This window comes from Trichechus manatus, unplaced genomic scaffold, assembly GCF_000243295.1.
Source record: "Trichechus manatus latirostris isolate Lorelei unplaced genomic scaffold, TriManLat1.0 scaffold00070, whole genome shotgun sequence".
NCBI classification, from domain to species: Eukaryota; Metazoa; Chordata; class Mammalia; order Sirenia; family Trichechidae; genus Trichechus; species Trichechus manatus.
Window position 1 is genome coordinate 2575746 of NW_004444006.1, and position 22606 is coordinate 2598351.

Genomic DNA, 22606 nt, shown 5'->3' on the forward strand with positions numbered 1-22606 from the left:
AAAGGTTTGATGGGAAGCCTTGGGTACAGTGAATTGAAGATAAGGGTGATGGAATAATTTGGAAAAGGATAGTGAGAATAACAGCACAACTGGAAGAATGTAATTGATGTCACTGAATTGTACATGTAGAAATTTTTGAAATGGTGTATCTTTGGCTATGTATATTTTCACCAAAAAAAAAAACAGGTCTTCCAAGTTCGAGAAGGGAGAGTGTTGACATGTCGTGAGGTTGTTTACCAATGGCATAAAGCAATGTGTGTACCGAGTGTTTATTGAGAAACTATTTGTTCTGTAAACCTTCATCTAAAGTATAATAAAAAAATGAAAAAGACTAGTTTATAAGAAAAATAAAAAATATGACACTGAGGGGGTGGCCTGTGGTTGCAGCACAGATCCATGGAGGCTGTGTGCCAGAGTTTGTCTAGTCCAACTGTACAACGCAGCTCATTAAGAAGGGGGGTGCGGGTGGAACACGAGGCTAGGTGAATAGGAGAAAGGAAAAGAAGGAAGGGAGAGAGAAGACACAATAAAAAGAAAAAGAGAAAAGCAAACGCAAACAAACAAAGAAGTGTTCTGAAGGAGTCTGCCAGCAGGAGCAGTGCAGACCCAGGGAGACTATGTGCCGGTGGCTCTCTAGTCGAGAGGTGTGGCACAGTCCTTCAAGAAGGAGCAGGGTTGGCACACGCGGCTAGGTAGACAGGAGAAAAGAAAGAAAGGAAGGGAGAGAGAGAGAAGAAAAAGAAAACCCCAAAAAATGGCACTGATGGAGCCAGCTGGTGGGCACGGGGCGAATCCCTATGGCAGTGAGCTGGTGTCTCTCTGATCGAGCAACCATGGTCTGTTGGAAAGCAGCAGAGGCGGCATACAGAGAAGAAGGTTGAGGGGTGGGAAAGCATGTATCCCTTGTTACTGGGTGCTCTGTCTCCCATTGGGAGCTCCATGAAATTGCCTTCCTGTACTCCCTGTCCAAAGTTCTTGGTGGCTGAGGTCCAAGATGGTGAATCTGAGTAAGAGTGAGCTGATGTCTCTCCGACCTAGTGACCATGGCCCATTGGAAAGTGGTGGAGGCCTCGTACAGGGAAGAGGGGTGTGGGGCGGGAAAGCGTGTATCTCTGGTTACCTGGTTTTCCGTCGTCTGTTGGGAGTTCCATGAAGTTGCCTTCCCATACTCCCTGTGTGCATTTCTTGGTGGCTGAGGTCCACGATGGCAAATCCATGCCACATTAGCTGGTTGGGGACCTCCACTCTATAGCTCTCCTCATTCTCTGTTCTTTGTCAGTTTCTTATTCCCTTCAGTGCTTGACTGAGTTCTTCATCCCTTCATTTGACACTTACAGTTCCAGGACTGATGTTTGTATCTGTTTTACTTAGTTTTTCGGATCTTTACTGTAGAGGGACAACCTGGTGCTTCTGTTTATAGTGCCATGTTGGCTCCACTTCCCCCCAAATCTCTATTTCCTAAAGGCTCTTTCCAAAAAGGGCCTCTTTTTTACTTTCTGCAGGTTTCTATCTTGCTTATGTGATGCTCACTTTGTAATAAATAAGTATTGCCATTATCATCATTATCTCACTAACCCATACATATATATATACCCGTATACCCCTCAAATACATTCCTGTCTTTGAGGCACTTCCTCATCTTTAGCAGTCTGCACTCTGCTTTATTGTGTTATTTGTTATGTTGTTTTATAGTTCTTTGCTTCCTGTCTTTCTTCTCTACTAGATGGTAAGTTGCTTGGTGGTAAGGACAATATCTTTTTTTTCTTCTTTTTTTTATTGTGCTTTACATGAAAGTTTACAGTTCATGTTAATTTCTCATTCAAAAATTTATACACATATTGCTTTGTGACATTAGTTGCAATCTCCACAATGTGACAGCACATTCCCATTTTCCACCCCAAATTCCTTCTGTCCATTTGACCAGTTCTTGTCCTTTCTTGCCTTCTCATGCTTTTGAACAGGCCCTGCCCATTTGATTTCAGATACCTAATTGAACTAAGAAGCACGCTCCTCACCTGTATTTTTTTGTTTGTTTTATAGTCCTGTCTAATCTTTGCCTGAAGAGTGGACTTTGGGAATGGTTTCAGTTCTGGGTTAATAGTGCATCTGATGGCCATAGTTTCAGGGGTTCCTCCAGTGTCTGTCAGACCGTTGAGTCTGGTCTTTTTACCTGAATTTGAGTTTTGTTCTACATTTTTCTCCTGCTCTGTCTGAGACTCTCTGTTATGTACTTTTCGGAGCAGTCGTTGGTGGTAGCCGGGCATCGTCTAATTCTTCTGGTCTCAGGCTGGTGGAGTCTCTAGTTCATTTGGTCCTTTAATCCTTTTGGCTATTACTTTCCTTGTGTCTTTGGTTTTCTTCATTCTCATTTGCTCCAAGTGGGATGGGACAAATTGAAGTATCTTAGATGGCCACTCACACGCTTTTAAGACCACAGACGCCACTCACCAAAGTGGGATGTAGAACATTTTCTTTACAAATTATGTTATGCCAGTTGACTTACATGTTCCCTGAAACTATGGTCCCCAGGCCCCAGCCCCATCGACTCTGTCCCTCAAAGTGTTTGAATGTGTCCAGGAAACTGCTTTGCTTTTGCTTTGGTCCAGTTGTGCTTACTTCCCTTGTATTGTGTGTTGTCCTTCCCTTCATTGAAGTTCATCCTTATCTACTATCTAGTTAGTGATTTCCCCCTCCCCTCCCTTCCCACCCTTATAATCATCAAAGAATTTTTTTTTTTTTAGCTTTTAAACCTTTTAATAAGTTCTTATAATATTGGTCTCACACAATATTTGTCCTTTTGAGATTGACTTATTTCACGCAGCATAATGTTCTCCAGATTCATCCATGTTGTGAGATGTTTCACGGATTCATCATTGTTCTTTACCATTGCATAGTATGCCATTGTGTGTATGTACTGTAATTTATTTATCCACTCATCTGTTGCTGGATATTTAGATTCTTTCCATCTTTTTGCTATTGTGAATAGTGCGGCAGTGAACATGAGTGTGCATATGTTCATGTGACAGCTCTTATTTCTCTACAATATATTCCTCAAAGTGTGATTGCTGGATCTTATGGTATTTCTCTTTCCAGCTTTTTAAGGAAGCACCGTATCATTTTCCAAAGTGGCTGTACCATTTTACATTCCCACCAGCAGTGCATAAGAGTTCCAGTCTCTCCACAACCTCTCCAACATTTATTTTGTGTTTTTTTTATTAGTACCAGCCTTGTTGGGGTGAGATGGTATCTCATTGTAGTCTTAATTTGCATTTCTCTAATGGCTAATGATTGTGAGCAATTCCTCATGTGTCTGTTAGCGGTCTGAATGTCTTCTTTGGTGAAGATATTCTGTTCATATCCTTTGCCCATTTTTTAATTGGATTATTTGTCCTTTTGTTGTTGAGGTGTTGCAATATTTTGTAGATTTTAGAGACTAGACCCTTATTGGATATGTCGTAGCCAAAATTTTTTTCCCAGTCTGTAGTTTCTCTTTTGGTGAAGTCTTTTGATGAGCATAAGTATTTGATTTTTAGGAGCCCCCAGTTATCTAGTTTCTATTCTGGTGTTTGTGCATTTTTAGTTATGGCTTGTATACTATTTAAGCCATGTATTAGGGCCCCTAACACTGTCTCTATTTTTTCTTCCATGATCTTTATCGTTTTAGATTTTATATTGAGGTCTTTGATCCATACTGAGTAAGTTTTTGAGTACGGTAAGAGGTATGGGTCCTGTTTCATTTTTTTTTTACAGATGGGTATCCAGTTATGCTAGCACCATTTTTTAGAGGCCGTCTTTTCCCCATTTAAAGGAATTTGGACCTTTGTCAGATAGCAGCTGCTCATAGGTGGATGGATTTACGTCTGGGTTCTCAATTCTGTCCCATTGGTCCATATGTCTGCTGTTGACTACCATGGCGGTAGAATAGGTTCTAAAATCAGGTAGTGTGAGGCCTCCCACTTTGTTCTTCAGTAATACTTTACGTATCTGGGGCATCTTCCCTTTCCATGTAAAGTTGGTGATTTGTTTCTCCATCTTGTAAAAAAATGCCATTGGAATTTAGATTGGGATTGCCTTGTATCTGTAGATCACTTTCAGTAGAATTGACATTTTCACAACGTTGAGTCTTCCTGTCCATGAGCATGGTATGTTTTTCCACTTACGTAGGTGTCTTTTGGTTTCTTGCAGTAGTGTTTTGTAGTTTTTTTGTATAGTTCTTTTGCATCTCTGGTTAGATGTATTCCTAAGTACTATGTCTTCTTGGGGGCTATTGTAAATGGTATTGATTTGGTGATTTCCTATTTGAAGTTCTCTTTGTTGGTGTAGAGGAATCAAACTGATTTTTGTGTGTTTACCTTGTATCCTGATACTTTACTGAAATCTTCTATTAGTTCCAGTAGTTTCCTTGTGGATTCTTTGGGGTTTTCTATGTATAAGATCATATCATCTGTGAATAGGGATACTTTTACTTCTTCTTTACCAATTTGGATGCCCTTTATTTCATTTTCTTGCCTTATTGCTCTGGCTAGGAACTCCACCACAGTGTTGAATAAGAGTGGTGATAAAGAGCATCCTTGTCTGGTTCCCGTTCTCAAGGGGAATGCTTTCAGACTCTCTCCATTTAGGATGATGTTGGCTGTTGGCTTTGTATAAATGCCATTTATTATGTTGAGAAATTTCCCTTTTATTCCTGTTTTGCTGAGAGTTTTTATCATGAATGGGTGTTGGTTAGAATGGGTGGGTTAGAAGCTTGCACTTAACTTTCACAGGTTTGATGTTGCTTCTACTTGGTTCTGGAGGTGTGCACAGATTTGCTACCGCTCAGCTATACCTGATGTCTTTGAATGTGACTGCTTGCCTCAGCCCAAGTGTGCTGCACAGGCTCAGCTAGCAGGGCACTGGTGATCTCGTGATTGGTACTTCTCTGCTGCTTTTGAATTGCCTCTCCTTCCCCTGCCACTCAGTCCAATTCTTCAGCTTTGTTTTTGATGATTAGGGTTCCTAGATTGTCATATATAATCGATTTACTTGTTTTTTCGGGTCTTTGTTGTAAGAGGGATGACAGGCAGCATCTGACTAATCCACCATCTTGGCCCTGCCTCAGGACAGTATCTTGATCACCACTATATCACCAGCACTTAGCCCTGTGCCTGCTCCATAAGACTAGGTGCTAAGAGTTTAGTTGAACCAATCTATCTAATCTCAACCTTCAGACTGATGACATGGTTAATCGTTGGTTAAGAATACACAGTTTGGAGTTAGACTTACCTGGAAAGGAATCCTGACATTCACACTTACTGAATATATGATGTTGGACAAGTTTACTTAATATTTCTGTGCTTCAGTTTCCTCTGCTAAAATATGGGGATGATACATAGCTTCCTCGAAGGATTGTCAGGAAAATTAAATGAGATGATGTATATGACATGGCCTGGCACATAGAGTGCTTCAATACATGTCTTTCTGGTTTTATTTGAACTGTTTGTGTTAGTTATGGAAGTCAGAAAAGCAAGAAGATAGGGAAGACACTTCCAAAAAAAAAAATCCTGCTTCTTGCTTTTCCTTGTTCCAGGCCTGGGAGTAGGGCACAATTTTTAGCCAAGGGAATCACATTTTCAGCCAAGGGAATAATGTTCTTAGCATTTGGACCACTTGTATATTGGAAGTGAGCTCCTTTCTTGTGGAACCTGTATCCTTGCTAGTATTAGTTTTGTGGTTAGACTACTGCTGTTTTTCCAGTTATGGTAGGAAAAGGAAGGCTCGTGGGGAGGGAAGACAGGCCATCATAGCCAGTCATAGAATTTGCATATCAGCAGAACTTTTTGATTGCTCTCTTTTGTACTTGGAACTTGAATAAAGGCTAATATTTTTGTCTTGGAGATAAAGTGCTTGTCAAGTGTAGCCCGAGTGAAAGCTTTCTTAGTGCTTGCTCTGCCAGAGCTGCTCACTTGGAATTGAGAGGAGGATAACCTTTCATGCCTTTTTGGATTCTGATGACTGTGCTGAGCATGATAGCCAAAGAGCCATGGGCAGAAATTAAAGGTGAATAGCGGAAAGACAATAGGGTAGTGGAAACTGTGTTGGACTTAGGGTCAGACAGTCCTTGACTTCTTTCAGAGTCTCACTTTATTCATCTGTACAATAGATATAATAATTAGAAAATAAACTTTCCTCACCGAGTTGTTTCAAGGTATTGAAATCACTCAACACAGTGAACATACACCCTTTAAGGCTTACCGTCCTTCCTTCCTTCCTCCCTCCCTCCCTCCGTCCTTCCCTCCCTCTCTCTGCCTTCTCTCTCTTCCTTCCTTCCTTAGTAAGGAAAAAGTACTCATAAAATATAGCAGTTGTATTCCTGTGTATGATTGTGGTCAGTTGTTACATCTAGCTGAGACAGATTAACCCAGGAGGTCTCTGGAGTATTATTGAGCATTTAGACTTAGGACATAGGAGAGATAAAAGTTAACTTTTGTGTAGTAAGTACCATGTTCCATTTGTTCAAACTTGAATTAATTACTATGGGAGACTCAGAATTATCCTTCCTTGAAGTTTTAGGATTGGCTTTCTGGTACCTGTTTTTCAGATCCATCTGGAAGCACTCAGACAAAGATCTCTTTGGAGATAGGCAGTTAGACTAGGTGACTTCTGAAGCTCCATCCCAGTTCAAGGAACCTATGAGTCTTCTGATGACCAAGTGTTGAGATGGTAGCCTGAGAGATTTCCATCATCACCATGTGTCATCTCTCATAGCAATCTCAGACACAAGGGATTCTACTACTTTATGTTATAGAACGGAGGAAAAATGTCCATGTCATTTAGAGAGACTACTAAGAAAATAGAGACAAAGACCAAAGAAGGCTGGTGTGATAACACTAAGCATGATCTCTCACTTATGTATTCATTCCAAGGGCCTTTTATCCATTGGCTGATTTATACTGTCACTCACAACATAAGATCCAGTGGGATTTGTGATATTATCCCTATTTTACAGTTGAGACTAAGGCTCAGAGAGCTAAAGTAAAACACATCAAACTGCTCCCTATGTCTAATTTTGCCATAGATCTTCCTTTGGAAGTGATGAGGTCATAGGGCTGGGTTCATACCATTTAATTGCTCCAAATGTGTTGTCCAACCACCACCTTAAGTCAGATACCTTAACCTCAGGTTCCCTGCCTTTATCCGTCCCTCTATAGTCAGTCTATGAGACTGACTGATCCCAGAGAACTTCCTTAATCCCTCCATAGGATCCAAAAAGGCTCTGTCCACATTGCAGGGAACCATACAAACATTATTTCTCAGAGAAGTCTCAGGAAAATTCAGCTTTACATTGACTTTCTTGAGCAACGAATGATAGTAATTTATACATACAATTTACTCCTGATGACCTCAGACTCCTGCGCTCCTGTTTTTTCTGCCCACTGACATGTGCTGCATTTTGTGTCTTTCTAGTTTGGAGACGGCCAGGGACCATGTTCTGCCCATCGACTATTACTTTCCACCCCAGAAGACCTGTCTGATCTGTGGGGATGAAGCTTCTGGCTGTCACTATGGAGCACTCACTTGTGGAAGCTGCAAAGTCTTCTTTAAGAGAGCTGCTGAAGGTAAAGGGCGTCTCACACTCATTTCTCTTATTTCCCTTTCTCTTTTACCTTCCAGAGAGACATCAACCTTCTAGGACCCATAATTTTATCATCTCAGGGACAGGGCCACAAACAGGGCCCTCTCAAGAACCTAAGAGTCTAAAGAAGCAAGTTTCCATACTTGCTGGTCCTGGTTTCAGCTGCCTGGGTATCACAGGGAGATTGTAAACAATGAAGATGGTCCCAGCTGGTGCTTGGGGCTCTATGGGTCCTAAGAATGAAAGAAAAATTAATGATTTGAAAAGATTTAATTTCCTCCTTGCTTGTGTTCAACTCTGCTGCCTAGTGATGGAAAAAATTCTCCTTATTAGGTTAGAAGTGGAGAAACCCCAACTGAGTCCCCAGCTTGTTCTCTGTGCTAAATACAAGACTACACCATAGCAAAGGCTTCCTGGCCTTGGCCCCAGAAAGGAAGTGTTCTCACTGTTCAGTAGACCATCAGTCTCTGCACCTGCTCCCTCCTGCTGCTTCCTCCTTGAGGCCTCTTTGCATTAATAGCTCCTAGGTAAGTAAGGACCCAGAGTGAAGAAGCACTTTTATCTTCCTCTCCAGAGGCCTGTCCTCAGTGACTGTTCATCGGCCCAGAACTCCAACCTATGTATCATCATATGTTTGGCTTCTTAGTCTTATTTCTCTTAGAACAACTTATGTTTACTAAGTTCCCAGAGGTGTGGACCTACATTCTACAGCAGGAGCTCCCATTTCTAGACCTCTTGTATATGCTGGTACCTCTTTCCTTCCCAATCACCCTGAACTTAAGCCTTTTGTTCATCCACTTTACTTCTCACCCTGCACTAAACGGCTCCCTTCTCAAATGAACACTGGCGAGCAGTCCCCTAGACAAAGACACTCTGCTCTGGGACCAGACCCAGTTGCTAAATACTAGTATCCACCCCATCCTCCGCTTTCCACAGAGGAGGTACCTCCTGCCAAGACCTTTTTCCTTCCCTCTCATTGGCCTACAAGTGTAGACTGCCAAGTCAGAACCAAACAGATAATTTTTCCTTATGTAAGTACCATAAACCCTTAGATATCCTTAAAAGGGACAAATATATAGGCCATACCTTTCACCAAGAATGTACTGACACCCACCAGAGGATGGTAGAAGCACCGGAGAGTTCTTGGTATCTAAGAAATAGGGAGAAAGTGAGTGCCCTTCAACTGGTCTCCCCACTGATAGCGAACCAGAATGATGATTGTTGTTTTATCATTTTGGTCAGGTGGCAGGAATGCTGATAAAACAGAAAACTGGAATTTTGTTTTCTTTCAGTCTCCAAAGCACCAAGGAGGCACCTAGCATTTGATATTACTGAAAACATGCTGTGTGTCCCACCCATACCCCTAAGTAGCCCATTGCCGCTGTTTGTGCTAGGCAAGTATAAGGTCCAGGATCCCAGTGCCTGGGACTAGGCAGTTTGGAAAGAGCCATAGGGAAGTGCTCTCCTTCCTTAAGAGTGCTTAAGAGAAGATGGCTGTTAGAAAAGGAAGTAAGAAGCACCTCCAGGGACTTCAGTTCACCCCGACTTCCCCAGTGAGAACCTGCCATGTCCCGTCATCCATCAAACCCTGTCTATAGAGCAGAGAATGCTGCAGAGCACCCATCTAGAGCTTAGTGTGTCACCAAGCACAGGCACCACATTAATAGCAGCCATATCAAGATGGGAAAAGAGTTCAAGTGAGCAAGCAAATTCAACAGACAGATAGATTAGATTACACTTGATGCTGCTCCTGGGTTTAACAAATCTGGGTCACCAAGTTGTTGTTTTAGGTAAACAGGGGACATGATCAACCATATTGTAAAAGGGAAGATTGTGCTGTAATTTCATACATTCCACATGGGAGCTTTCTGCAGAAGTTAAGGCTGAAGGAAGGAGATAGGCAGATGGGCAGCTGACAGGGCTGCCTGGGAGGAGCTCTGCTATAAGACATGAATCCTGGGCTATTTGAGAACAGGGAAGAGATGAGATTGGGGGGAAGGGGGTTCACCCAATTTACAGAACACTTAGAAATCCAGTAAGGTCTCCAAATTCTCCAGATCCTAGAGTCACCTAAGTTAGGGAAACTCAGTAATATTATTTTCTTTGAGAAAATGAACCCCTCTGAGCTCATGGGGCCACATGCTCTTGACTGCTTGAAATATGAAAAATCACCAACAGATTACTTGGAAATCTGTGGAGCGGGAACCTCTGAGCCCCTTGGTTCCTTTAGAATTTGAACTTCAGGTTCTGGTCCTCAGCCTTTGAGGGATAGGAGAAGGTAGCTTAAAAAACATAAAACAAAACAAATCCTCTCCCCAAAAAAGAATTATCAGTGTTTTCTTTCTCCTCCCATCTATCAAGCTGGGTGGCTTGATTTTACTGCCATCATTATCCCTAATTTGAAGGTGGGGATTGTCTTATTACCTGCAGAGAACATTTATTGATTTTTTTTCCATTTTTATAATGCATCTTTATGGCTCAAATGGCCTATCTGAAGGTGGTTCTGAATCTGCCGTGTTGAAACTTGGAATTCCACATGTCTTGGAGAGAGTGAGAGTACAAATCTTTCTCTTTCTCGTCTGTTTGTCGTCAGAGTGTTGATTACCACTTTATTCATGGTTTTAGAAATCTCTGGACTGGGCACAGGTACAGGACTTAAAAGCCTGACACGTCAGACAGAAATCCATTCCTAGCTTTGGTAGTTCATAAAGCATGAAGCTTTAATGCTGTCATTGGTGCTGGACTCTACAGAGTTGATTGTAATCTGACCAGGTTTTCCTGTTGAGTAGAAATAGGAGGAGAGAACCCACATTTTCTCATTGTCACTAATGCTGTGGGGTTTGAGTAAGGGTGAGGCCAGGCAGGGAGAGATCTGAATATTTTTGAGATAAAAAATGATATCAGGCCATCAGGATGTAATCACTAAGATCTTTTGAAAGGAAACTTAGTGATTGTGTGTGTGTGTGTGTGTGTGTGTGTGTGTGTGTGTGTGTGTGTTTAGGGCGATGGTCTATGAATTAGAAACGGGGCTGAGGAGAATCAGCAGGCTTGTAAGGTGGGTAGAGTGGGCGAGAAGAGGATGAGGAAGGTATGTTGGATACTACCTAAGAGGCTAGGAAGTGAAAGATAAAGGAAGTAGGGATTCAGAGAGGTTTTAACTGTGTGATCTTGGATAAGAAATTTCCCCGTTTAGATCTCAATTTCCCGTCTGTAAAACAAGGGCGGTTAACTAGATGTTTTTAAATGCCCTTCCAGCTTAGACTTTTTGTGACAATTCTGCAAATGACAAGCATCATCACCATTATTTCAGCAAACACATGTGCATTTATACCTATATGCACTTTTGGTTTTGAATTCCTAGCAGATAGTGAATTCCAGTTCTCATGCTCTTAAAAATCAAACTTCAAGAGGGGATAGAACCAGATGAGAGAATGCACTGTGAATGGGCTGGGTTAAAACCCAGGACTCTGGGATTCTCTCTTCCTCTAGCCTGCTGACCATTGCTAGGTAACATTCTTTCTTTTCCATTTTCTATCTGGGGAATCAGAATATGAATCACCATCTTTACCTCATCATGTTTCAAAGAAGGTTAATTAATTCATCATGTGCATTATGTGCTCAAGAATTTACTATTTTTCAGACATTTTCTAGTTAAACATTTGAGATTGTACATCCATTTGTTTTGTACACATGGAGTGCTGTTTGGTACACATCATAAAATTGAAACTGTAGTTTACATTTTGAACTCAAAGGATTACAGCATCCTCACTGATGTTTACAATATGTTCCAATTTAGTATCCTTTGCAAATTTCATAAAAGTATGGCTTTGATTCTCTCTTTCACTCCAGGTTTTTGTGAGGGAAGAAATATAAGTGAACCCTCATTGAACTCTTTCTGTCCTTTAAATCCACTCTTTCCCACCTCAACTCATATGGAATCAAATGTTTGGAGTCTTGCAGAGAGTTTTGTTGCATGTCATTAACCTCTTAGTTCCCTGTCTTTTTGAGTAAAATATCCCAGGGGCAAGTTAACTGTGCTAGGAGAATCTGCTTGCAGCTTCATCAAAGCCTTATTCAGATATCTTTAGCCAAGGAGTTGACAGATCCCGACTGTCCGAATCCTAGAGATCTTTTCACAAAGCTTCTGTTATTTCTTATCTATCTCTGGTTTTCTTAAACGTCAGAGCCACACTAGATCAAGAGTCAGAAAATATGTTTCTGCAAGAGGCCAGATAGTAAATATTTGAGGCTTTGTGGACCATATGGTCTCAGTCTCATCTATTCAGCTCTGCCTTTGTAGCATGAAAGCAACCGTAGACAATATAGAAACTAATGTGCATGGTTGTTTTCCAATAAAACTTTATGAACACTGAAATTTGAATTTCATATCATTATAATGTGTTTTTAATATTACTCTTCTTTTGATTTTTTTCAACCATTTAAAAGTGTAAAAATTATTCTCAGCTCTTGAGCTATACACAAACAGGTGGCTGACTGGATTTGACTTGAAGGCTGTAGTTTGCTAACCCCTGCTTTAGATGGTCACCCCTGTGCTTGCAAATCTGCATAGTAAATTTTACTCCTTCTAGTCTTCTGATATCTTAGTAGCTCTCTAGATTATCTACTTTTAAAACTTCTTCTGAGTTGGCCAGCCAAAGTTTGCATGTCTTCGTTACCCTGAATGTCTGTTCTGGTGGCCTCTCCATCCTGAGTTTTTTTACTAAACAGGAGAAAAAAATAAATCTAGAAATTCTGGAAGATGATACTTTTTTTCCTGATGATCTAGTAGATCACTCCCCCTTGCAATACCCAGAGGAGAAATTGAAAACATTTCACACATTTTCTAGACTTCTATACTATAAGCATAAGCATAACTATGAAATATATATGAATGAGTTTTGATGGATGCCACATATACCCCAGATGTTAAAGAGGAAGGATTTTGGGGACTATCTGGTACCAAATGTTATGGAAAAACTCCTATCTCATAGAAAGTAGAGCCCAGGTGTCCGGCTCAGTTATGGAGCTGCCATATAGGCCCCCATGATTCTCTGGCTCTACACATTTGCTGACTTAATCTGGGCGTCTCCATAACAAGACTAGATCACAGGCCTGCAGAATAAATAATTTAGCTCTGTAATTCATTGCAATTGGTGCTCACCCAAGTCTCTGTCACTGCCCAATTTGGGAGCCATGCCAAGAATTTGCCATTGCTGCTCTGTAGTGCCCTTTGCCTGCTTATTTATAGCATGTGCATTTTATGAGGCAGTGATTAACAAGAAGTTGCCATAGCACTAGCAACACCAAAATATCTAGAGTGTTTAAATGCCCTTTGTCACTTACAAGATCCTTTGAGTCCATTGCCTTCTTCCACCTTGCCTTACTGAATTCCTAGTCCCTTATCACCTTTTCAATGCCCAGCCACATACTGTAGCCAGAACCTTCTACTTGTACGGTCCCTCACGAGAATCTCTTGGTAACTGTCAAACGCTGGGTGGTAGATACTTTCTCTTCAGAGGTAGGAGCCATTTCTTACTTCTCTGGGCTCTAGTCCCATGGCAGGAAACATACTGTCCCTCAAAATAACAACTCTGTGAGAGGCCATCATTTCAAAAATCAGTCTCTTTAGTTAATAATAGTCATGTGTGCATACTTCTGGAATGTATTATTCAGGTGTTCACACTCCTTCCCTCCCCCTTTGCAGCTAGGCAGTTGCTCTCAACATTCCAAGGAGGCAGGTGAACTTTGTATCCGCCAATCTGTGGAAGAGGAAAGTGAATGACTCTTTCAAAAAGGAACCAGGATTAGAATTCTCAGTCCCTTTGCTTCACTCTGTGCTGTGGCTACTGAGGAATCCCAGTGGAATCATTGCACATCCTGGCTATATTTGTGCCTATACCCATAGGAATAGCCCTGTTAGTAATCTATTCATGCAATTAGTCAGCAAACATTTACTGAGTGCTTACTGTACTTGGGGTATTAGGCTCACATACTCAAGATACAGAGTCTGTTTCAGGGAACTTATAGCCTAGTGATCATAATCCTGGACATTTTTAAAGTTTTTCAGTGGACTAAATGCCACCATATCCACTCCCCATTTGGACTTCCAAACCACCTGAGACAGAGGGTGAGGTCATTCTCTTCATTTTCCAGGTGAGTAAACTGAAGCTTTGCCAGGCAATCAACAGGTATTAGGTGAAATAGCTAGAATTCGAACCCAGGCAGGGCAGTATTCACTCTGCTACAACGCGCTGCTCCTACAGAGTAGAATTGCCCCATAGGGTTTCCAAGGCTGTAAATCTTTACAAAAGCAGACTGCCACATCTTTCCCCCATAGAATGGCTGGATCTTTCTCCTGCAGAGCAGCTAGTGGTTTCAAATGGCTCACCTTAGCAGCCAAGCACTTTAAGCACTTAGCCACCAGGGCTCACATATACATACATACATATGTGTGTGTGTGTGTATATATATATATATATATATATAAAAACCAAACCAAACCCCTTGCCATTTAGTCAAACCCCTTGCCATTCTGACTCACAGTAACCCTACAGGACAGAGTAGAACTGCCCCCAAGATTTTCCAGGGAGTGCCTGGTGGATTTGAACTGTTGACCTTTTGGTTAGTAGCCGTAGCACTTAACCACTAAGCCACCAGGGTTTCCATATATGTGTGTGTGTGTGTGTGTGTGTGTGTGTGTGTGTGTGTGTATGTGTGTGTATATGTATATATACATATATACTTGCACACTATCCCAAGGTCCAATGAGGAGCCGCTGAAGTAGCACTGACATCACAGGGACCTTGTCTTCTTAAGAAAGCCCAAAATGCTTAAAACAGCTGGTAGCTTACCAGCAACTCTCTTCATGAAGTAGGGCCAGGGACACATGGGCCATAGTCCTTCCACCATCTCATGTTTTTAAAGGGAAGTTCTGATTCTGATAAGAATCTTAATTAGCTCTTAATTCATGCTCATTACACCACCACAGAACAGGAAGCACAGTTCAACACCTGTGCTCATGAGAATTTTGCTCCTAGTTACCAAGCTAAGGGAAGAGATCAGAGATAGGATGTATGGATATAAATGGTAGACCCATGGTTCCTTAGCACTTTGCTTTGAGCTTTCTTAGAGGATCATGCCACAGAGTGTCTTCCATGGGGCCAGGAGCTGGAGAAATCCATTTACCTCATTTCTGATGTCTGAAGCTAGAGAATATTATCTTTCAGGTCAGGGCTAAAAAGTCACAGAGTCAAAGTCTTGTTCACTATCAGGATTTTAAAAATTGCTTTCCCTTCCTCTCCTGGCATACCTTATCAAGGGAATAGACCTTAATTTCATTATAATATCTGGATATGGGCCCCAGAGACTGTGGGCCCATATAGTTCCGTAAGTTTGATAAGCACATTCGTACAACTCCATGATCATAGGCTATTTTACTTTCGGGACAGTTGATTCAGGCATGAGTTGCTCACTGAAAAGACCTGTAGTGCTTGCAATCACTAGATCTTTTAAAATGCTAACCTGTTAAAATTTGAAGGAAGGAGACTTAGAAATCTAAGAATCTGACTAAGCCATTTTATGAATGAGCAAACTGACATCCGGAGAGAGGAAGTGACTTTCCCAGGTTCATATAACATATGAATGACAGAAATGAGGGCCTCCCTGCCATTTCTTGTGTATGGTCTGATGAGCTCACAACCCAGTCAGTCAGTAGAGCCACAGAAATTTTTACCTTGGAACCCCCAAGAATTATTTGAGGCAGTATATTAAGCCTTTAGCATAGCACTTGACTCCTAGAATGTATTCAGTCCCAATTAGTCCCTTCCACCTCTGCCATTGTGTGAGAGTATCTTCTGTAACTGTAGGTCTTCTCCCATAGTAAGGGATGGGGGTGGCATTAGTACTATTGACAGTATGTGGTAGGAAGGCTCTGTAAGACATATTTCTAAGTGTGAGAGTTCTTACAAGGTTTTATGTGTACATGCATGTGTGAATATTTTTAGGGAGAGTTTCATAGCTTTTATTTGATTCTCAGAGGTCATGCAGCCCAGAGAAGATTATAGACCACTGGTCTAGTCTTTGGTAAGGACTTTATAGATTCATCAGAAGGTATCCTGACTACAGGGATCTCCAAAATGTCTATATGATGGCTGGCACTTTTCCCACATAGTATGCATGTATTCAACAAGCAATCAGTGCTTATTGTGTACACTGAACGTATATCAAGTACTGGGATAAGAAGAGATAACAACAAAAACTCAATATATATATTATTAGATACTTTATAGACATCTCATTCAATCCTCACAAAAATTCTATGATATAGGTATTACTATTATCCCAATTTACATATGAGGAAACTGGAGGACAAAAGGGATAAGTGACTTGCCCACTGTCATGCAACTAGTTAGTGGCTGTGGGGTGAATACAACACACATTTTGCAACTGTTCTAGAGTAGGTACACAATCCCCTGGGCAGACAGAATGAAAGAATGAATTATTTTACCCGGCAGTTTGGGAGGGCTTCACAGAGGAAGTAAGGGTTGATCTAGATCATGAAGGATGTGTTTAAAAGTTTGCCAGGTACAAAAAGGTAGAAAGGGAACTTTCAATAGTGGGAACAGAATAAGAGAAGACAGGAAGGTGTGAAAGCAGTAGGTCTCTTTGGGGAACATTGTGCAGTCCTGAAGTCATTGTGAGGAACCCCAGGACATGCAGCAGGCCATTCGTCAGGTATTTAGTCAGCCTTTTGTGCCTACCCCCGCCCCGTACTGAACTGTGCATCCGCCATCCTACTCTACTTTCTGGCTTTTTGGAACAAAAAGGTAGTGGAACAAGATGCTGTGCAAGAGCACCAGATGGGGCTTCAAGGACAGTTATAGCCCTGGCTCTGCCATCAACTTACCATGTGGCCTTAGATATGTGTCATTCCCTCTCTGCACCTCAGAATCTCTGCCTGAACAATAAAATGGTTAGACTAAATGATCTTTAAGATTTTAACAATATATCACTAAAATTTTATAGATATTCCAGATGCGTCCATTGGCCAGAGGTTCTCTTTTTATGCATCAGCCTTGGGAAGCAGGCAGACCTGAGTTCAGTCTTTAGCTATGAGACTTAATAGATACGTGATTTTGAGTAAGTCAACTTAACTCCTCTGTGCCTCTGAGAATAATAATAGCTCACAGGGCAACTGTGAGGACTAAATGAGATGTAACACAGCGTCTAGTGCCTAGTCAGTTTTGGTTCCTTCTCCTGGAATGAAGCCTTGGTCATTGGTACACATGCACTTACTTACAGTGCCCCTTAAGTAGGCAGAAAGGAAAGCTGGGAGATTGTATCTGTGGTAGTCCTTGGGTAAAGGAGGCCTTGGGTTGGTGTAAGGTTCCCATGCAGCCACTTCTCCTTGGGATTACTTAGTGACCAGAAGAGAGAACAACATTTGTATGAGAATATAGCAAAGGTCAATCTCCTCCTCTTTCCTCCTCGCCTCCCAGGGCACTGTGACTAACATCCCCCAGCAAGCATGTGTTTATTTTAAAGCTCTTACTATAATAAGTCTTTCTTGTTTTGCCTCTCTTGCCTCCCAGGCTTTGGATTTGAAGGTGTCAGAGCACGTTGTGTGTTTTCATCTCCACCAAGATAGGTCTGGCCTCCCCAGTAAATTCAGGTCCCCAGCCACAGGCCAGGAGAAAAGCTAAGGTCATAAATTATCCTCCATGTTCCTCAGCCATTGGTTTCTCTAGTCCAGCCAGAGGAGTGTCTTAAAGTATGCTGAGGCCAGATTCAATAGAAACTTAAGCCAGCACCTGTGCAAATAAATTTTTAAGGCTTCTTTTCCTGAAGCCGGATGGATGTTTTTTTAAAACCAGACTGGGTTGTCTTTATCTAGGGTGCCATCTACTGCATTCCTAGTGCTTTGGACCCCTTGAAGGAATGTGGTTAGGTTACAGTGTTACTTTTGTTTGTTTGGTTGAGGGAGCATTTGTTTCAAAAACAGAATAATACTTTGATATAGTCTATGACTGTATTGTGTTAAGAATAAAATTCTAGTGATATACTGGAATTCATTGCTTCCCTCACCCTATCCTCTTTTAAAAATTGATATTTTTTAAAGCTAGCCAACCAGAACCAGTGTGTACATACTGCTTATCTCTAACTACTATGAATTACCTTTATATCTGGTCCAAAATTTCATGGTAGGAGGGGTTAACATTCTGCCAAGGACCTTCTAGATCAACAAATGGTTATACAGTCCTTGAGGACCCCTTAGCCCTGCTCAACTTCAGAACACAGAGAAGACGGGCTCTTTACTTGTGTGGCTTATAACTAAAGGCTTCCTACTTTCCACTCTCCTACAGTGGCTTCTTCTGCCGCCACCAACACCTATGTAGCCTCTCTGACTCCCCAGAAATGCTTCTGTAGTCTGTGTCACTTGGACAGAGTTTTCTTTGTCTCTTTTGAATCTCAGTAAGGACTAGCCTGCAAGTTTAGATTCATATTATGGTCGCACTGGAGCAGAAAAAGATGTAGGAGACCAAAGAAAGGGGTATGCAAGTGTGGAACATACCTAGTGAGCCCTACGGGATGGTAAAGTGTTCTCAACCTAGGAGCCTAATTGATGTACAGGGAGACAATTTGATTTTGACTCCACCATTTGTTAACTGTGTGAACTTGGGCAAATGACTTGCCCTCCTTGAACCTTAGTTTCTCTGGTGACCACCCCCAGAGAAGTTATAAGGATTATGGTGAGATAACTTGAATTTGTCTAGCATAGTATTAGACTTTTGAAAATGAAATGAACCACACACTATTGATAATGCCTCCTAGTGCCCAAAATGAGAAATCAGTCCTGCATCAAATTATAGCATATTCCAAGGACTCAAATGATGTCACTGTAGAAATGCTAGTGTGAAGTAAATAATGTGTCTGTTAGTATTCACATGGATAATTTCGTAGTAATTATTTTCACATGTGGACAGCATCACAGCCTTGCAGATGTGTCCATTCCCAAGTACCAAAAACTTAAAGGGAATCAGCTAGAGCAGCAATGCAAGGTAGACAGCAAAGAGATCCCTGCATCCTGTCCTCTGGCTATAGTCTGAGGGATCTTCAGACTATAGGCATTTGTATTCTTACAGTCTTGTGGGAGGAAAAAAGGGCAACAGATGAGTAGCTTTCACTCATTCATTTATTCAACAAAGATGTATTTCATCAGGTCATGTGCAGGCCCAGAAATTAGTGTGAACCAGCCCTGTCCTTCAGAGCTTCCAGTCTGGTGGACGTTTCCTCCAAGGCCAGCTGCAGCTTTAACACTGCACAGACTATCTAAGTGCAGTGGAAGCAGTGTGATGGGATAGCTGAGAGAGAAATGGGCAGGTGCAGATCCCCTGCCTCCCAGGGCCAACCCTGACCAAGGCCAGCATGGTTTGTGGGCCCCATCTCCTCTAGCAGGTCTGGAAGCCTTAACAACAACAAACAATAATGATGATGATAATAATCATAGCAGCTAATATTTACTGAGCATTTTCTATATGTTAGACACTACACTAAGAGCTTACTTAATCTTCATAATACCACTACGAGATAGTAGATATTCTAACTACTCTTAATTTACAAATGAGGAAACTGAGGCACAGAAGACTAAGAGAACAGGAAGGAAACTAATTCATTTCAGTTTAACAAATAGCCAGCATCTGTTATATGCCAGGCTTTGTGCTGGGTACTAGGAAGAAGGAGAAGAATAAAACAGTCTCAGTCCAGTGGAAGCAACAGACAAGCACACAGTGAGACAAATGTATGTGCCAGACCTGCTAGATGCTGAGAACTCAGTGATGAATAAGACACAGTTCTTCTCTCAACAATCTCCAAGTTTAGTGGAGAATATCAATGTGGAAATAAAAATTGAATACTGCTGTGGTAAGTGTTATGAGAGATAAGTACAAAATGGGGAGAGAGATTATACAGCAACTGATTAGTTTAAAATCAAAGCCCAATGGAAATAGTGTTATCTAATTTTATTACAGTTTGATTATTTTCATTTTTTATTTCATCCCTAAATGGCATGATCAGTATTTGTTTCCCACCCAATGATAACATAACAGGGGGCTATTCTACAATATAATTAAGCTATTCCTTTGTCCCAGTGCTTACTCACAGTTTTCCCCTTTCTCACCTTTACTAGGGATATCCACTCTGCCTCACATGCTTTTTATCCACATCTCAAAATCCTACCATTCTTAAAGGCTCCAGTCAAATGCTTCCTCCTCCATGAAGCCTCCACCTCGTTGAAAGCTACGCATCCTCCCGTGCACTTCCACAGCACTTCATGAGTACCTTTCTTGTGTGTGTGTGTGGGGGGGGGTGTTTACCACTTCCTGCTTTTTCTTTCAGTGTGTACTCACCTTTTCTCCTCCTATAGACGGAGCTCCTTAGTGGAAATTCTATGTTGCTGAAACCATGATATTATTTTAAACACTTTGGAAACCTCTCAAATGCATTGTTCCTTGTAGGTTTCATCCTTCAAGCTTACACATTTAAATTACATCACCTATATGGAGTTTTTTTTAAATTTATTTTGTTGTTTTTGTCGAGAATATACACAGCAAAACATACACCGATTCAATTGTTTCTACATGTACAATTCAGTGACATTGATTACATTCTTAGAGTTGTACAACCATTCTCATCCTCCGTTTCTGAACTGTTCCTCCTCCATTAACATAAACTCACTGCCCTCTAAGGTTCCTATTTAATCTTTCGAGTTGCAAGATTTACAGTTTCTACTAATGGCATTTTTTAAGCCCCCAACCATAATACAACTGATTAAACGTGTCTTCATTTTCTTTAGCTCTTACACTCATGCATGTAATTTGTGGAGTCATAGTCATAGAACCCTAAGAACACTGTATTCTCATTTTTTCTCATGCCTTTATTGTTGGATATTTATATTGATTTCCTGTTGTATTCATTGTATTCATGTACATTACTTTTTAAAATTTTCCTTAGAATCCATTTCCACCAATGTAAGTACTGGATTGGATATAGGGCTGTGTGTACCATTGACAGCCAACCACATGTAATGATTTAAGAAATTATGAAAGACCCCTCTACCTTAAAGTATCTTGCCTTCCATGATCTGTTATAGTGTCTGAAACTCTCATCATGCGTGGAATTACTTTGGAAGGCTGTGCTTTCTAGGACACATTCAGCCATTACCAGGAAATAGTATTGGGGATTAGGTTGTCATTAATGTCCCTTAGCAAGACTCTGGAGGGATAGAACACCAGTCTCATAAATTTTGAAAGGGATAGGGGATTCAGCTCAGGCAGTGAACATAAGGTGCTTATCTAGAATAGGAAGGTTTAGATAGAGCATCAAAGTGGGAAGCTCTGAGGAACCAGTGATCAAATGAAGACACTGAGCATTTGGTAGGATGAAATAATAGAAGAGAAAGAGGGGACAGAAGAAGGAGTTAGAAAGATGAACATCTTTCACCTATTTAATGAGACTTGGAATTGAGTTTGATCTTTGGGCACAACAGAAAGCGGTGAGATCAGTTTATACTAGGGAAAGACTTGTGAGTTCTGGACCACCAGTAGTTGGCTTCAGATAGACTGGTAGAGGTCAGGTCCACTCAGATTCTTTGGACATCAGAAAACCATGAGTAGGGGCAGGAGAACTCAGACCAGCATGGCTGACTCAGTACATACAAGCATATTCACACCAGTAGTCAGACTGGATTATAGTAGCAGCTAGTTCTCCTTAGGAATGGTAGGAGCATGAGAGGAATTGGAGGATGGCAAATGACTATATTTACTGATTAGCTGACTTCACTGACATGGTTTAGGGATTGTGGCTTACAAATACTCAGATTTTCTTTTTTAGATGGAGTATGTGAGATCTATTTGCAGAACAATAGATTCCATATGGAAAAGAGCAGGCCCCCCTTGTTAGGATAGAACATAGACCCATGTGGAGTTGAGGATAGAGGAGCTCTCTAAGAAATTGGACAGCATTTTCCAGGTTTGTACCCCAGGGTGACTTATCCCCCTTGGGAGTCAGTTTCTCTCACTTTGGTTCCTAGTACTACCACCCACTGTTCTACTCTCTGTCTAGCCTGAGTATAAGTACAGATCATATTCCTTGGGTTCCCTGAACACAATAGAAACAGATTCACATTTATCAAAATGCATATTAGTAAATACTGAGGGAGAATACACTAGAAATCCAGTATAGAAAAAACAAAAAAGGATTCCGTTCCTTGTAATCCCAGCTAAAACAGTGAAGAGCATCAAATTAAGGATATCAAATTTCCTTCCTCTAAGGTGGCTCTCTTCTAACCATATCTACATGGGCCAATCTTCAATTGGTAACCTTTCGTATGTGTTTATTAACCCATCCATTATGCTCCTATGGGATTCTAGGGAAATACCAATAGTGTACACACATATTCAGTAACAGGAATGTTACTATCAAATAGCAAGCTTTTTTATGATGCTGTGAGCATTTGACACCCATGTTACTGTGAACACCAGTGAGTGACCTGATCCCTCCTTGGAGCAGAATTTGATTGGTGTTGCCTCAAGGAGGCCCTCACTGTCCTAGGAAATATAACTCCATAGTTTGCTAACTCACACCAGGGAATATGTACAGATCTCACAGCTAAATCTTCCTCCAGCTAGCTTCGGAGATTTTTTTTATTTTTTTTTTTAGATTTTAGGAATATATTCTTTTTTTTTTCATTGATGTAATTAAGTGAAGTTTACATTTCAAGTTAGTCTCCCATACAGAATTTGTTTTTTAACATACATTGTTATGAGACCCCAACCGCTCACCTCATTCTGTGACAGCACACTCCTACCCTCCTCCCCTGATTCCCCATGAACATTCAACTAGCTCCTAACTCTCTCTGCCTTCCCCTCTCACCTCTGGACAGAAGCCACCCCTTTGGTCTCTTATATCTACTTGTCTAAGAGGCACATTCTTCAC

At 41.2% G+C, this 22606-nt stretch overlaps 1 protein-coding gene across 8 annotated transcripts in view; it reads left to right on the forward strand.

Moving 5' to 3' along the window:
- Window positions 1-22606, forward strand: part of AR (androgen receptor) — a 293854-nt gene that overhangs the window by 199955 nt on the left and 71293 nt on the right. For 7 of the 8 annotated variants that reach the window (XM_023734651.1, XM_004380092.1, XM_023734646.1 and 4 more), the window contains one exon: window positions 7447-7598. The exons of the other annotated variant lie outside the window; for it this stretch is intronic. In XM_023734651.1, coding sequence (XP_023590419.1) covers window positions 7447-7598 — 152 coding nt within the window. The remainder of the gene's footprint in view (window positions 1-7446; window positions 7599-22606) is intronic. 8 annotated transcript variants of the gene reach the window in all.